Source organism: Lepus europaeus, chromosome 14 (genome assembly GCF_033115175.1).
Source record: "Lepus europaeus isolate LE1 chromosome 14, mLepTim1.pri, whole genome shotgun sequence".
Lineage (NCBI taxonomy): Eukaryota > Metazoa > Chordata > Mammalia > Lagomorpha > Leporidae > Lepus > Lepus europaeus.
The window spans coordinates 32,196,964-32,211,384 of NC_084840.1; the positions used below are offsets into that span (position 1 = coordinate 32,196,964).

Here is a 14,421-nt window from a genome sequence, read left to right on the forward strand (position 1 = left end):
CATATTATACTTTCCATATATAAATAAACTATCACATTAAAATGTAAAATTTCCCAAACATATTTTTTTGGGGGGGAGAGAAACAGGCATTTAGCCTATGGGTTAAGATGCCCAAATCCCACATTGGAATACTTGGGTTTGATTCCCAGTTCCAGCTCCTATCTCTAGCTTCCTACTAATTCAGACCATGGGAGGCTGTAATGATAGCTCAAGTAATCAGGTTCTTGTCACCATGTGGGAGACCTGGGTTGAGTTTCAGGCTCCTGACTTTTCTTGATCTTTGCAAGTATTTGGAGAGTGAGTTAGTAGATGGGAGCTCTCGCTCTCCCTCCCTAGCTCTCCCTGCCCTTCATATATATATATAAAAAAAAAAATTTCCAGGTCATCAACTAGTATCATGAAACAAATGCAACATTTCCATGCATATGGAGGAATATTTTTCCCATTCTACCAGTGCAATACTTTTTCTCTCTCACTTTGTTTCTTTCTCTACAATTCTCTTCAGTGCTTTCTCAGATTTGATTGGAACTCATTATATAACATTAGGCAAAAACAAGTGCTAAATATGAAAAGACAATGGGAAATAGGTTTAGGACCACGGCATAGTTACATTGAGAGGATCACACTGAGTAGGATGCTGGGAGCTTCTAGGCACTAGCAACAACCTAAGAAGAACCTCTAAGGTACATTCCTTCTGTTGGCAAAAAATTGCAGTTTTCAAAAGTTTATGTGGGAATCTATTTTTCTTTCTTTTTATTTATTTATTTGACAGGTAGAGTTATAGACAGTGAGAGAGACTGAAAGAGAAAAAGGTCTTCCTTCCATTGGTTCACTCCCCAAATGGCCACCACGGCTGGCGCTGCACTGATCCGAAGCCAGGAGCCAGGTGCTTCCTCCTGGTCTACCATGTAGGTACAGGGGCCCAAGCACTTGGGCCATCCTCCGCTGCCTTCCAGGGCCACAGCAGAGAGCTGGACTGGAAGGGGAGCAACTAGGACTAGAACCCGTCGCCCATATGGGATGCCGGCGCCCAGGCGGAGGATTAAGCAATTGAGCCAATGGCGCCGGCCCTGTGGGGATTTATTTTTCATATACTGTATTTGGGACGTCATTTTCCCTGAACTTGTTTTCCCCTAATATATTAAGATTTTAGAATGTGAATATAAAATATTTTATATAAAAATCAACCATAAGCCGGGCACCGCGGCTCACTAGCCTAATCCTCCGCCTTGCGGTGCCGGCACACCGGGTTCTAGTCCCAGTCGGGGCACCGGATTCTGTCCCGGTTGCTCCTCTTCCAGTCCAGCTCTCTGCTGTGGCCCGGGAGTGCAGTGGAGGATGGCCCAAGTGTTTGGGCCCTGCACCCCACGGGAGACCAAGAGGAAGCACCTGGCTCCTGGCTTCGGATCAGCACAGTGCGCTGGCTATAGCGGCCACTTGGGGGGGTGAACCAACGGAAAAAGGAAGAAGACCTTTCTCTCTGTCTCTCTCTCTCTCTCTTATTGTCTAACTCTGTCAAAAAAGAAATCAACTATAATTTGTTAAAATGAGGATGTTTTTTGTTATGTTTTGGGTATTAAAAATCAAGAATCTCTACAGGCAAAACACTAAAAACTTAGGGAAAACCTTTAGAACACGCCTGTCCTACAAAGCATCGTGTAAATACTTGCTGTCTCACCCCTCTGACTCATTAACCTCATCAGCAGTTGTATTCTGCCATTCATCCATTCATTCATTCACTCCCCTCTAAAAATATTTTTTGAGCTCCAAATACAGGCCAAGTCCCGATATGGTAGGCTTGCAGGCACAATAGTGAATGAGAAATGGCTCCTACCTTCAAGGAACCAACTTTTTAGTGGAAAAAGTGGGGAGACTATAGTTCACAATAACCCAAAATACATCGTATGAACAAACAGAAGGCGCTGCAATGTCAAAGAAGGGGAAATGTTGAAGTACCACACTGTGCCCCGAACTAGATACACTTATTGTTAATAAAAAGATAACAACGAAACAGGGGCAGACGGTAGTGGCGTGTTGACAGCAGTTGACCGGCCACTCCACAAGGCGGCCGCAGGATGGACGCAAGGGCCCCGCGGGAAGAGGGTCGCGTCCAGCGAGAGAGGGCCTGAAAGAAAGAAGTTAGCGTGAAACCAAGGGAAGAGTTCATCCGAGGGAGAGTTTCTGATAAAGTTTCCAGGCAGGTCTCGCGTGTGGGGAATCTTTCCCGGGACAGGAGAAAAGAATCATAATGATCGATTCCCGAACGGATTTTCCCTCGTTCCTGAGCCGCGGGCGAGCTCAGCGGGCACAGAACGAACGTTTGTGGAGCTCCCCAAACTTACGTTAACAAGGCAAAAGCGAGGGAAGCACTCGAAAGGGGACATCAAAGCGAACGGAGCCATGTTGGTGCCGCTTTGGGCGGCGGACCAGGGCAAGGGCCAGCTGGCGGAAGAATCTCCCGAGAGTGTACAGCCACCGAGTGTTGCTCTGGAGCCGACCTCATGCAAAAACGTCGGCATATTTCTACGTTTCCCCAATCTACGTTCCGGCAGGATCCAGCTCCGAAACCCCAGGCAGGCTGGCCCTGCCGCGGAACCGCTGTCTGCGGAACTACATGCGGAAGTTCCTTTTGTTGTCCCCGGACTCAACTCTGAAGGGTACTTCCGGTGAGAGAAAAATGGCTGCGGCCATTGCGAACTCACGTGTGAGTGCGGGGAAAAAGCTGAAAAATTCGCTAAAGAAGAAGAAGAAGGTGAAAATGATTGCCAAAGTCATAGCATCTGAGCTGGAAGAGGAGGTGAAAGATGCTTCCGACAGTGGAGGTAATGGGATAAGGCTGAGATTTGGCGGCCGGGAGGAAAGGCCGGGCAGAGTTCAAGGGATGCGAGCGCGTTTGTCGCTAGATGCCGGGGTTTTAAATCGGCAGGGCCTCGGAGGGATCGCTTTGGTTTAGTGAGTGGATCTGGGGAACTGGCGTTTGCTAGAACGGGCGCTGAAATTTGAGGTTTCTGTATTTTTTGACTAGATATTTCCGGGATCACTGTTACAAGTAGATCAAGCGAAGTTGCCGCTGCTTCCTAGAAGCAGTAGCAAAGGATGAAAGGAGAGGGAGTATTCGAAATTACAGGAGTGAGGCAAGTCTCATCGCAGGCGAGGAGCAAAAGGCCAGATAGTTAAGAGGAGGAAGGGTGGTGTGCTGGACTTTTGTTGTGCAGTAGGTGCGTTTGTGTGTTTGGGGGTTAGAGACCAGAGAGTAGTGATTGGAAGCTTAGTGGGTGGTTAAGGTGGAATCAGTACCTAAGTAACAGTTGGTAGGTGCCTCTCTTTTGACTCTCTTTGGTGATGTTTCATAATCATAGAAAGGAAGAAAGGAGTGAGTGTTTTGAGACCGTCAGCCATGAGATGTCTATATTACTTCTCTTTATAGTGTTTCTTGACACCAGCTTAAGGTGCAGACAGTTCCTGACTTCTCACTGCCTCTTGTTGCTTTGTTCTAGCTGATACCACGAGGCAGAGATGTTCTTTCCTATTGTGTGTCTGATCTTATCCGTCATCTCGCTTAAAATGACTCACTGGCCTTCTCATCTCAGAATAATATCCAGAATCCTTAGCCTGTAGGAGGGTACTTCAAAAAGTTTATCCAAAATGGAATTGAAGGATAAGTTTATTTTGCTGGAAAAATATTGTAATTCATATAGAGTTCTTTCATAATATGAACTTTTTGAAGGCTACTCCCCTTATCTGGTTCAGATTGTCTCTCAGTCTGCCACTCTCCCCTCACTAACCAATAATTTATCTAGCCATAGTGGTATTCTTGTGGTTTATCTTTTTTAAAAGATTTATTTTTTTATTTATTTGGAAGAGTTACACAGAATGAGAAGGATATGCAGAGGCAGAGGGAGGGTAGGAGGGCGGGGGGGGGGGGGTGTCTTCCATCCACTGGTTCACTCCCTAGGTAGCCACAATAACCGAAGCTGTGCCAATCCGAGCCAGGAGCCAGGATCTTCTTGGTCTCCCACGCAGGTGTAGGGGTCCAAGGACTTGGACCATCTTCTACTGCTTTCCCAGGCCATAGCTAAGAGCTGGATTGGAAGTGGAGCAGTTGGGACTTGAACCAGTGCCCATATAGGGTGCTGGCACTATAGGCCTTGGCTTTTACCTGCTACACCACAGCTCTGGGCTCCTCCTTGTGGTTTATTTAACACATTAAACTAGGGTTTTGGCACTTGCTGGCTCCACCATCTAGAATACTTTGCACATGCTTGAATGTCTGTCTGCCTCACTTCCTTCCATCTGTCATCTACTGCTGTATCAGAGAGACTTGTCTCTGACCACCCTAAAGTGGACCACCACTATTTTCCTTTCCTTCCTTTACTTTTTTCACTTAGTTCTTTGCCTTATTAATTATCAGCATTTCTCAAACCATCCAACATGTATTTGCTGTGTAGTTTTTTGTTGGAATGTAAATTCCATGAAAGAAGAGACTGATGTACCCCCAGAACTAGTGGGCCCTTCACAGATATTGAAGTAAATGAATAAATGAGCCTGGACTTGGGAGACCAACCAGAAGGAACTCTTAGTGCTATTTCAGTCCCTAGGGAATTAGCATCCTCCTTCCCTGCCAAATAATTTAAGGAAAATGCACAATGGGATTAAACTTCTGATATTTCTGGTATTATATCTTAAAACTCAATGACACATTCAAGCAGTGCTGTCCAAACAAGAAACGCTATTAACATTTGGATCAAAATGTTGGTGCTGCTTACAAATTTGGTTTGAAACTGAATTTCTCTATTCTGATTTATTGTTGCATTATCACAAATGCTGATTGGATTCTCAGGTTTTACTTGTATTGTAGATCAAGATACATTAGCTGTTAAGATTTTTCATAGCCTATTTCAGACAAATTGACCCATGTGTTATGGCTGTCACTAAGCAGAGAAGTAACCAAAGATGAACCTTAGAACAGAGGTTAAAGCGAGATTTTTGTTAAGGGCCCTTTATATTATATGAAAGACATCAGGTTCTTTATTTGTAGGTGGCAGGACTTTTCAGTAAGAGAGAGACAAATGTTTATAGAAATTACAGATGGCTTTGTGGTGATTGCCACAGAGTGCCAGAATTGTGAAATCTGTGTTAGGAGTAGAACAGGACAGGGAAGAGGGAGAACGGCCCCATGTGACATGTTTTAACAGAAAGGAAGTGTTCAGTTTTCCAGCAGTCAATTTCTACAGAAACTTGTAGCACCATAAATGTGGGACATATTATGCTGTTAGAGGAATTAGATAGTAGCAGTTATATTGTTTGAGCTTTACTGTGTGCCTAAGTTCCTTGTGTGTGTCATTTGAATTTATCCTAACAACAACCTTGTGAAATAGATACTAAAATCCTCATTTTACCTGTAAGATTCTGAGGCACAGAGAGATTTATAATTTGTGCATTTCAGCACATAAATTGATAAACAGGCCATTACAGCCAGTACTGAAGTTTAGCTCCAGAGTCTGCAATCTTGACAGCATCCTGATACAGTACAAGGATCACAAGACATAGATGACTTTAAAAAAAAAAAAAAAAGGCTATCTAGAAAGTAAAGGACAGGGGCATAAAATCCTTTCTAAGAAAGAATTGGGAGCAATGAAATCTTAGTATTCAGACTTCTCTCATTCAGGAATGTGTCATCACTAAAGAAATATTTTTGTGATCAGATTTCTATAGCACTTGTTCCAGTGTTTTTAACCATAGTCTGTCTTCTTTCCTGTGTTCCTCTTAAAAAATCCATATTTTATTTGTAGAAACAAATTCCTGTATTCAGTCAGTTGTATAAGCAGCAACTGTGTTAACACTACCTCTTAGTGACTTTGGGCCATTTACTATATCTTCAGTTTCCTCTTCTATGAACTGAACATGATAGTAATGTCCACCTCAGGACTGTTGTGAAGAGTAAAGATTTCAGATATGTAAAGTGTTTAATGTTTGGCATAAGGCACACATAAATAATCGGCATTAATGATGATAATCTCTTTTCTGATCTAACAGTTGATAGTTTTCTATTAGTTAGCTGATAAGCCTGGCAGCGTTTGATAACAATAGTGTTTGTAAGCTAGAGTCCTCTCCAGGAAAGAGCTTTGGATTCTCTGAAAACTCTGATGGCATTTTTGTTTTACAGAGAAGAAAGCCTACATGAAATACCATTTCCTTTAGACTGTAATACCCTCCAGTAGGAAACTGTTACATCCACAGATGCAGCATGTTAACTGTCTGCACTTCCTGCTCTATAATCTATTAGACATATTTCTGGTAAAATTCAGGATTAAGGATAATGATTATGACAGCTGTTGATTATATCTGCTTAGTTGTTCCGTAGATTTCTCAAACTCAATATTTGTAGAACTGAAGCTACATTTTCCTTTTCCAAAGCTACATCAATCTCTGTGAATGACATCACTATCTCTACTCCCTGCCCATACCAGAAACAACTGTCATCCTTTACTTTTCCCTTTGCTTCCACATCCGTTTGGTTTAATTTATTGGTTTCTCCTGTTGTCATCACCATTGTTCTTGCCCACATCTCTTTTGCTGATGTTGTTTGTAGCTTTGTGGCCTGTAATATGAGGGGACTTTAGAAAGTTAATGGAGGGGTATGCGCTGTGGCACAGCAGTCTTAAAGCCCTGGCCTGCAGGATTGGAATCCTGACTACTCCACTTCCCATCCAGCTCTCTGCTAATGCACCTAGGAAAGCAAAATTCATGTTATTTTTTTGTACAATTACTTATTATTAGAGAGACAGATAGAAAGAACTTTCATATGCTGACTCACTCCCCAGATGCCTACACCTACAGTGGCCTGAGCTAAGAACTGACACTAGATCACTCATGTGGGTAACAGGGACTAAGCCATCACCTGCTGCCTCCTGGGGTGTACATTAACAAGAAGCAGGAACTGAGAGTAGAGCTGGGACTCAAACGCAGGCATTCTGGTACGGGGTACTGGTAGGCTGAACTCCTGAGCCACATTATCTTTAAATTTCATTTTCCATGAACTTTTTTAATCCCTCTTGTTTTTTTCCCTAGACATTGCCCTTTTTTTTTTTTTTTTTTTTTTTAGGTTTAGTTATTTATTTGAAAGGCAGAGTTACAGAAAGACAGAGAGGTCTTCCATCCATCAGTTCCCTCCCCAGATGCCTGCAACGGCCAGAGCTGGGCCGATATGAAGCCGGGAGCTAGGAGCTTCTTCCCAGTCTCCCACGCGGTGCAAGGGGAGAGCTGGATCTGAAGTGGAGCAGCTGGGATTCAAACCAGCACCCATATGGGATGTTGACACTGCAAGTGGTGGCTTTACCTGCTATGCCACAGTGCTGGCTCCTGGCATTATTTCTTAAATTACCAATATTGAAGGATCATTTTTGTTTTAAATTTCTATGTACAGATATTTAATTTTTATAAAGATTAATTTATTTATTTGAAAGGCAGAGTTACAGAGAGGCAGAGGAGGAGAAAGAGAGAGAGAGAGGTCTTCTATCCGCTTGTTCACTCCCCCAGATGGCCACAATAAGTGGAACTGTGCCGATCTGAAACCAGGAGACAAGAGCTGCTTTCAGGCCCCCTATGTTGGTGCAGGGGACCAAGGACTTGGGCCATCTTTTGCTTTCCCAGGCCTTAGCAGGGAGCTGGATCTGAAGAGGAGCAGCCAGGACTTGAACCAGCGCCCATATGGGATGCCAGCGCTGCAAAGGGCACTTCACCTGCTACGCCACAGTACCAGCCCCTGCCCAGATATTTTTAAAAAATCAGTAAAATGGGGCCGGCGCCATGGCTCAATAGGCTAATCCTCCACCTTGCGGTGCCAGCACACCAGGTTCTAGTCCCGGTCGGGGCGCCGGATTCTGTCCCAGTTGCCCCTCTTCCAGGCCAGCTCTCTGCTGTGGCCCGGGAGTGCAGTGGAGGATGGCCCAAGTGCTTGGGTCCTGCACCCCATGGGAGACCAGGATAAGCACCTGGCTCCTGGCTTCGGATCAGCACAGTGCGCTGGCTGCAGCCCACTGGCTGCGGCGGCCATTGGAGGGTGAACCAACGGCAAAGGAAGACCTTTCTCTCTCTCTCTCTCTCTCTCTCACTGTCCACTCTGCCTGTCAAAAAAAAAAAAAATCAGTAAAATGATAATAAACAATGACCATAAACATGATTCAGTGCTTGGCTAGTGTAGTGAAATCAAATTGCTATAAAATTTTTCCAATGCTTGTTCTCAATTTATCAATTTGTAGTTGTTGCTCACTGTTTATGGGAATATTGTATAAAATTGCAGCAAACACTGAATTGATAAAGATTTCATTGTTGCTTGTGGGGGAAATACTAGGTTTTTGCTCCTGTAAGAACATTTTTGTCAATTTACTATATAACCTTGTTTTATATGTGTTTCTTTTTTAAAAGAAAATTAATATGTATTGTATATTCATTAACATTGACCAGTAACAGTATAACTCGTGCCTGAACAAAGTTTATCCTAACACATGTATTTTCTCTGTGTGGTGCAGGATAACCCTGTGCTACACAGCACTTAAACATTATACTTGGGAACCATTTTAAACAGTGAAATTGCCCAGAAGAAGCACAAAAATAGAAAAATATGGCACTAAATAGACTTTGGGAAGACAGCTGTTTATGATATGAGAGCTAAAAGAAGAAGGCAAAGTGCTGCCTTCTTCACCTCTACCTGGGAGCATACACACAGACTCAAATTTTTCACTGCTCTGAGCTTGTCTGTGAATGACTGTGAAAGTGCTATGAATGTCGATTATAAATAAAGTAGATGGTTTACGAATACAGAATCAATGAATACTGAGAATAGATTGCAGCTCCTTGTAAGTTGCAGAGGTTTGTATACCCATCCTATGTGATCTGACTACTGCTTACTTCTCAGGGCTCACATCTTGTCATTTACTAGGTAATACTCCAGATTCCTGGTTTGTTTTGTGTGTGTGTGTGTTTGTGTGTGTTTCTTTCCTTAAATTTGTTTGTTTTAATTTATTTGAAAAGCAGAGATCTCTTCCATCTGCTGGTTCACACCCCACATGCCTACAGTAGCCCATGGTTGTCCAGTCTAAAGCCAGGATAGCATGGACTCTGTCCAGGTAACCTGTGTGGGTTGCAGGGATCCAGGTACTTGAGGCATCATCTGCTGCATCTCAGGGTGTATGGTAGTAGGAAACTGGATTGGAATTGGAGGCAGGATTTGATTCCCGGCACTCAAATATAGGCTGCAGTCTCCTAAGCAGCAGCTTAACCTACCACAGCACAGTGACCTCCCTATACTTCTAGTCTCTTGAACCCAAGGTTCTCTCTCCCCTCCCAGCAGTACATAGGCTGTTACTTTGATAGCATATTCTTTTTTCTTTACTTGTCTTAACCAGTGTTTCTGTAACCTTTAGGGTTCAACTTAACTGTCTCCATCCATTTTTCTTTCAAGATTTAGACTTTCTGTGAATGGAGATAAATAATAAAGAACACTGTAATAAATTCAGTAATGTAGGTATGTTGGTTAAAGATGGCTCTTTCTGATCCAGTTACCCGCATATAGCCTGAGAAGAGCAGCGGAAGGTGACCCAAGTGCTTGAGCCTTTGCCACCTACATGGGAGCCCCCAATAAAACTCCTGGTTTCAGCCTGGCTCAGCCCTGTCTGTTGTGGTCACTTGGGGAATGAACTAGGGGATGGAAGAGATAAGTCTCTGTCTCTTTTTCTCTCTTTGTAACGTTGACTTTCAAATAAATAAATAAATAGATACATCTTTTAAAAATATAGATGGTACATTCTCCTTTAATTCAGAATGTGCTATTTAGTAATGAGAGGTTGCTGCTTTTCTCTGATGAAGTCATGTATTTCTGGAAAGGTGGCTCCTGGGAACAACTTTTCTACTTCAGATAGTTGTGTCTCTGTGGCCTTGGTAGAGTATCATCAAAAGCTTTTAAGTTATGGTGCTAAGAAAGTATAAAGGCAAAGGCTTTAGACACATGAATAGTCAGCGCAACTTACAGACTTATTATTAAAGAGTACTGGCTCATTTTGTCAGGAAACTTGAATTAGGGCCTTATGTTTGAATTTTAACTGGGTTATAAACATCGGAGTGGATATTTGAATGATAGCAAAAACGACTCATGACATTTTTGGTAGATTGTAATACTCTGGTAGTGTTTGAAATTTGGCCATAGTAAAATCACAGTGATTATGAATTGGATATGTGGAAGGTAAAATGCTAAGTCTGTGTTTAATGAATATGGTACCTTGTAAAGGGAAGGACACCCTTACCTAAGTAGTCCTTAAACTACCTAAACTTACTAAATTCCTATTGCTGGAGGTTTAGCTACCATGTATACTTGGTTTTTTAGTTTACAGTCTTCAAAAACACACAAGAAGCAGCTTTCCTAGTTAGTAAATCACCTCAGATGAAAGCATAAAAATAGTTGTTTGATCATTTCAAGTATTATAAAGGGCAGATGATAGTCTGTGCTTCTGAGTTGGTCTGAAATATTCAGATTTATTAAATTGATAGACTGTTGAAGGTTAGACACAAAGCCAACTAAACTCTTAGGGTGGTAGTCTTGGGGGGAAAAGCTTCTGTAGTCAGCAAGCCAAATCCAGGTGAAAAAAGCCTTGGTCATCACTGAGTGCCATGATCTGGTTGACCCCTCCCTCATGGAATGTGCCCGTATGAACTGTAAAGTAGTATGGAAGATGGTAATTTCAGATTTTCTGGACAGTTAAAAAGTCTGAAATTTTCTGATCACATGCATGAAAAATGATCATCTATTTCCAACTCAAGACAGGATAAATATGCAGTTTAGAAGGTCCTAGGAGGTATCCCTTCAGTTTTGATAAACTACAAAGCTAGATTAAAGATATAATAACCTAGCAGATAAATGTGCTTTTCATCAGACTGTAGCTTATATCCTCCTTCATCATTTCAGTTACTTAAAATAGCAAAGGAGCATGCCTAAAAAATGAAGTATATCATAGTTCTATTTGAGTGGTTTAGCAATTTATAAGACAGACTCAGGAAACAGATGCCTTTCAGTCTGTATCTGCTTTGGCTTGCCCGGATAGCACATGTAATCACAACTGACAGTATTGTCCCATGGTAGCACTTTCATTGTATTTTTGGTTATTTTGTGGAAACCTGGGGTGACTTCATTTTCTTCATAGCTTGTGCATTTTTAAAGGTTCTAAAGCATCAATTTTTTAATATTCTAAATTTAGTAATAATTGGCAGGAAAGACCATATGGCTTGAGCAGAACAAATGATTTACCAGTAAATGGGGAACAATAGTCTTAGAGCTTTTAATAACTAGAGGGGTTTGTATACTTAGGTAATATCAGAATGAGGGTGTGAAATGGGCCATTCTGGTTAACTGAGGCTTAGATATAAATTCCATTTTTTTTTAACTTTTATTTAGCAAATATAAATTTCCAAAGTACAGCTTATGGATTACAATGGCTTTTTCCCCCCATAACTTCCCTCCTACCCACAACCCTCCCTACTCCTGCTCCCTTTCCCATTCCATTCTAAATCAAACTTTGATAAACTATGATTTAACATGTTTAATGAGTATCTGCTGTGTTCAGAACATACTATTCTGAATTGAATCTGATTCAAAGTTTTGTGGTATCTAAGAAGTCCAATAGCCCTTCACTTTACCCTGTTATCATTTTGACCTTGAGGATTTTTTTAATGGTTCTGAGCTTCAGAATCATCACCTGTGCACATAGAACTACTAAAAAAAGTTTCACAGAAGTGTTGTGATGATACTTCTAAATACATATTAGCTAGTCACTATTATTATTTTGTAGGATAGAGACATTGACCACTTGTAAAATGAAATGGAAGGTAGCCTGCACATGATTATCTGGCACATGAATTGTATCATTATAATTAGTTTCCACTCATTTTTTTGGAGGGGTCCTTTTTTAAGTTTATGATCTCTTTCTTTCTTTCTCCCCCAAGTTTTCTGTGCCTTTGTTCTCTGATCATTGAAAGTCCTTATTTAGTACCAGCTGTGTGCCAGTTCTGTGCTGAGCACTTTTCATGTATTAACTCATTTAATCATCCTAACAACTGACTGAGGAGATAATACTATTTTGATATATCTCTGTCTCTCTGTGTCTTCTCTCTCTTTCCTCTGCTTTCAGTTAATTAAAAAACAAAAACCTCTAAGGACTTAAGGTAAGTTCCAGAAGAAAAAAAAACAAAACAAAACACTATCAGTTTGGCCTCTTACTGGTAGCACACACCTTAAAGGTGGAGCTTTAAACTACTTGCTCTTAATTTTGGAGTTAATATATCTTCTCCATAAATGAGACTATTATGAAATTCCTATTCTGATTTTGTATACTCAGTTCTTTTTATAAATATTTATTTTCATAAATTCAAAAGGCACAGTAACACAGAGGGAGTGAGAGAAAGAGAAAGAGATTTCCATGTGCTGATTTACTTCCCAAATGCCTTCAGTAGTCATCCAGGGCTAGGCCAGCTTGAAGCTAGGATCCTGGAATTCTCTCTGGGTCTCCCAAGTTGGTGGGTGGGGCCCAAGCACTTGAGCCATTGTTTTTTGCTTCCCAGTATGTTCTGCAGGAAGCTGGATCCAAAACAGAGTAACTGGACTGGAACTGGCACTCTAATGTGAGGTGTGGACATCTCAGACAGTGGCTTGACCTCCTGTGCCACAGTGTACTTTGTACTCAGTTTCTATCGTACAATCCTCAGATTTTTCAATTTCAGCCAGTCAACATCCTTTCATAAGTATCTCACTTTAACATTGTCGTATCTTTGGACTTGCTGATTTCTTTTGCCTATGATGCCAATAATATGGCTACATTAATAATTTTTATTTTCATGAAGAGCATTGACTCAAATCTAAGATATTTTTAGTTTTGGGCTTGATGATCTTACACCTTGATCAGTTGGCCTCCATGTAGAATCTTACTTCTTTGGCCTGTTCCATTCTGTAGGCATTGAAACTCCACTTTGCCTTTTAAGAAAACTTTTCCTAATCTATTCCAGATAACACCAAAAAGTCATCCTTTCTTTGTTTTTCTTTCTCCTTTTTTTGAAAATACTTTTTTGAAAAACAGCAACAGATAGGGAGAGAGAAGTCTTCCATCCACTGGCTTACTCCCCAAATGGCCACAACGGCCCAGTAGGCTGAGGCAAGGAGCTCGGAACTCCATCCTTGTCTTCCATATGGGTGGTAGTGGCCAACCATTTGGTCCTTCAACATGTGCCTTCCCAGGTGCATTAGCAGAGTGCTAGATTGGAAGCAGAGCAGCTGGGAATGCAGTTGTACTGTGATACAGGATGCTGATGACTTAAGCATTGGCTTACCCTGCTGCCCCACAATGCCAGCCCTTCTTCATTGCTTTACTTTTAGAAAATGTAACAGATTTTTATTGCAGTTGGCTACCTGATTTATCTGTCCTACTAAACTCTTTGAGTTCTTTGGAGAACGAAACCCGATTTAGAGGTTTTAAATTTTTGTCCTTTCTTGTCTGCCATTCATGGGTGCTCACTAAATGTAGGGGGATTTTGATTGTTCAATTCTTCTTACAACCTTCTGGTTCTAAAGACCAAGGAAAACTGGACTCACTGTCTGCCTGCAGCTAACCATATCTGGCTGGGAAATGGGTAACAAGTTTAAAAGGAGCCCAGAGGTTTGGAGGGAAAAGCAGGAGGAAATATCTGTCTCAGTAACTTATAGGTTTAATCCTGCTTTGTCTACTCTGGTAGCTTCTAGCCAAATGTGGCTGAATTTAAGGTAATTAAAATAAAAATTCATTTCATCACTTGTACTAACCACATATGAAACACTCAGTAGGCTCTTGTGGCCTGTTGCTAGTGGGCAGCTCTTTCTTACATAGGGTATTGCTATAATTGGAACTTTTAGTCTTTAGTTCCAATAATCATCCTTTGTAGTCTTTTCTTAATTTCAAGATTTTTAAAGTAGAATGCAAATTTAACATTCAACCTGATACACAGGATTTCAAAGGAATTTTTCACATGTCTAATAATTTTCTTCTGTGCCCTTAGACCCCTGGATCTAGCTACTTCTGCTGTTGAAGATCAGTTAGTAGGGATAGATGTATGGCACAGCAAAGATACTTCTTAGGATGCTGACATTCAATACCACAGTGCACTGATTTGAGTCCTAAATCTAGTTCCCATCTGGCTGCCTGCTACTGTGGACTCTGGGAGGAAGCAGTTGATGGCTCAAGCAGTTGGTTGGGTCTGTGCCACCCATGTGGGAGACTTGGATTGAGTTATGAGCTCTCGGCTTTGGCCTGGCCTAGGCCCAGCTATTGTGGACATTTGGGGTATGAACCAGTAGATTGAAGATCTTTCTCTCTTTCAAATTAAGAATAAAAGAATTAGTTAATA

At 41.6% G+C, this 14,421-nt stretch overlaps 1 protein-coding gene across 1 annotated transcript in view; it reads left to right on the forward strand.

Annotated features, from left to right (window-relative positions):
* The first annotated feature begins 2,525 nt into the window (after nt 1–2,525).
* The window catches only part of RRP15 (ribosomal RNA processing 15 homolog), a 43,179-nt gene continuing 31,283 nt past the window's right edge, over nt 2,526–14,421 (forward strand). Inside the window, exon 1 of the mRNA XM_062210353.1 lies at nt 2,526–2,822. Coding sequence (XP_062066337.1) covers nt 2,615–2,822 — 208 coding nt within the window. The 5' untranslated portion in view covers nt 2,526–2,614. The remainder of the gene's footprint in view (nt 2,823–14,421) is intronic.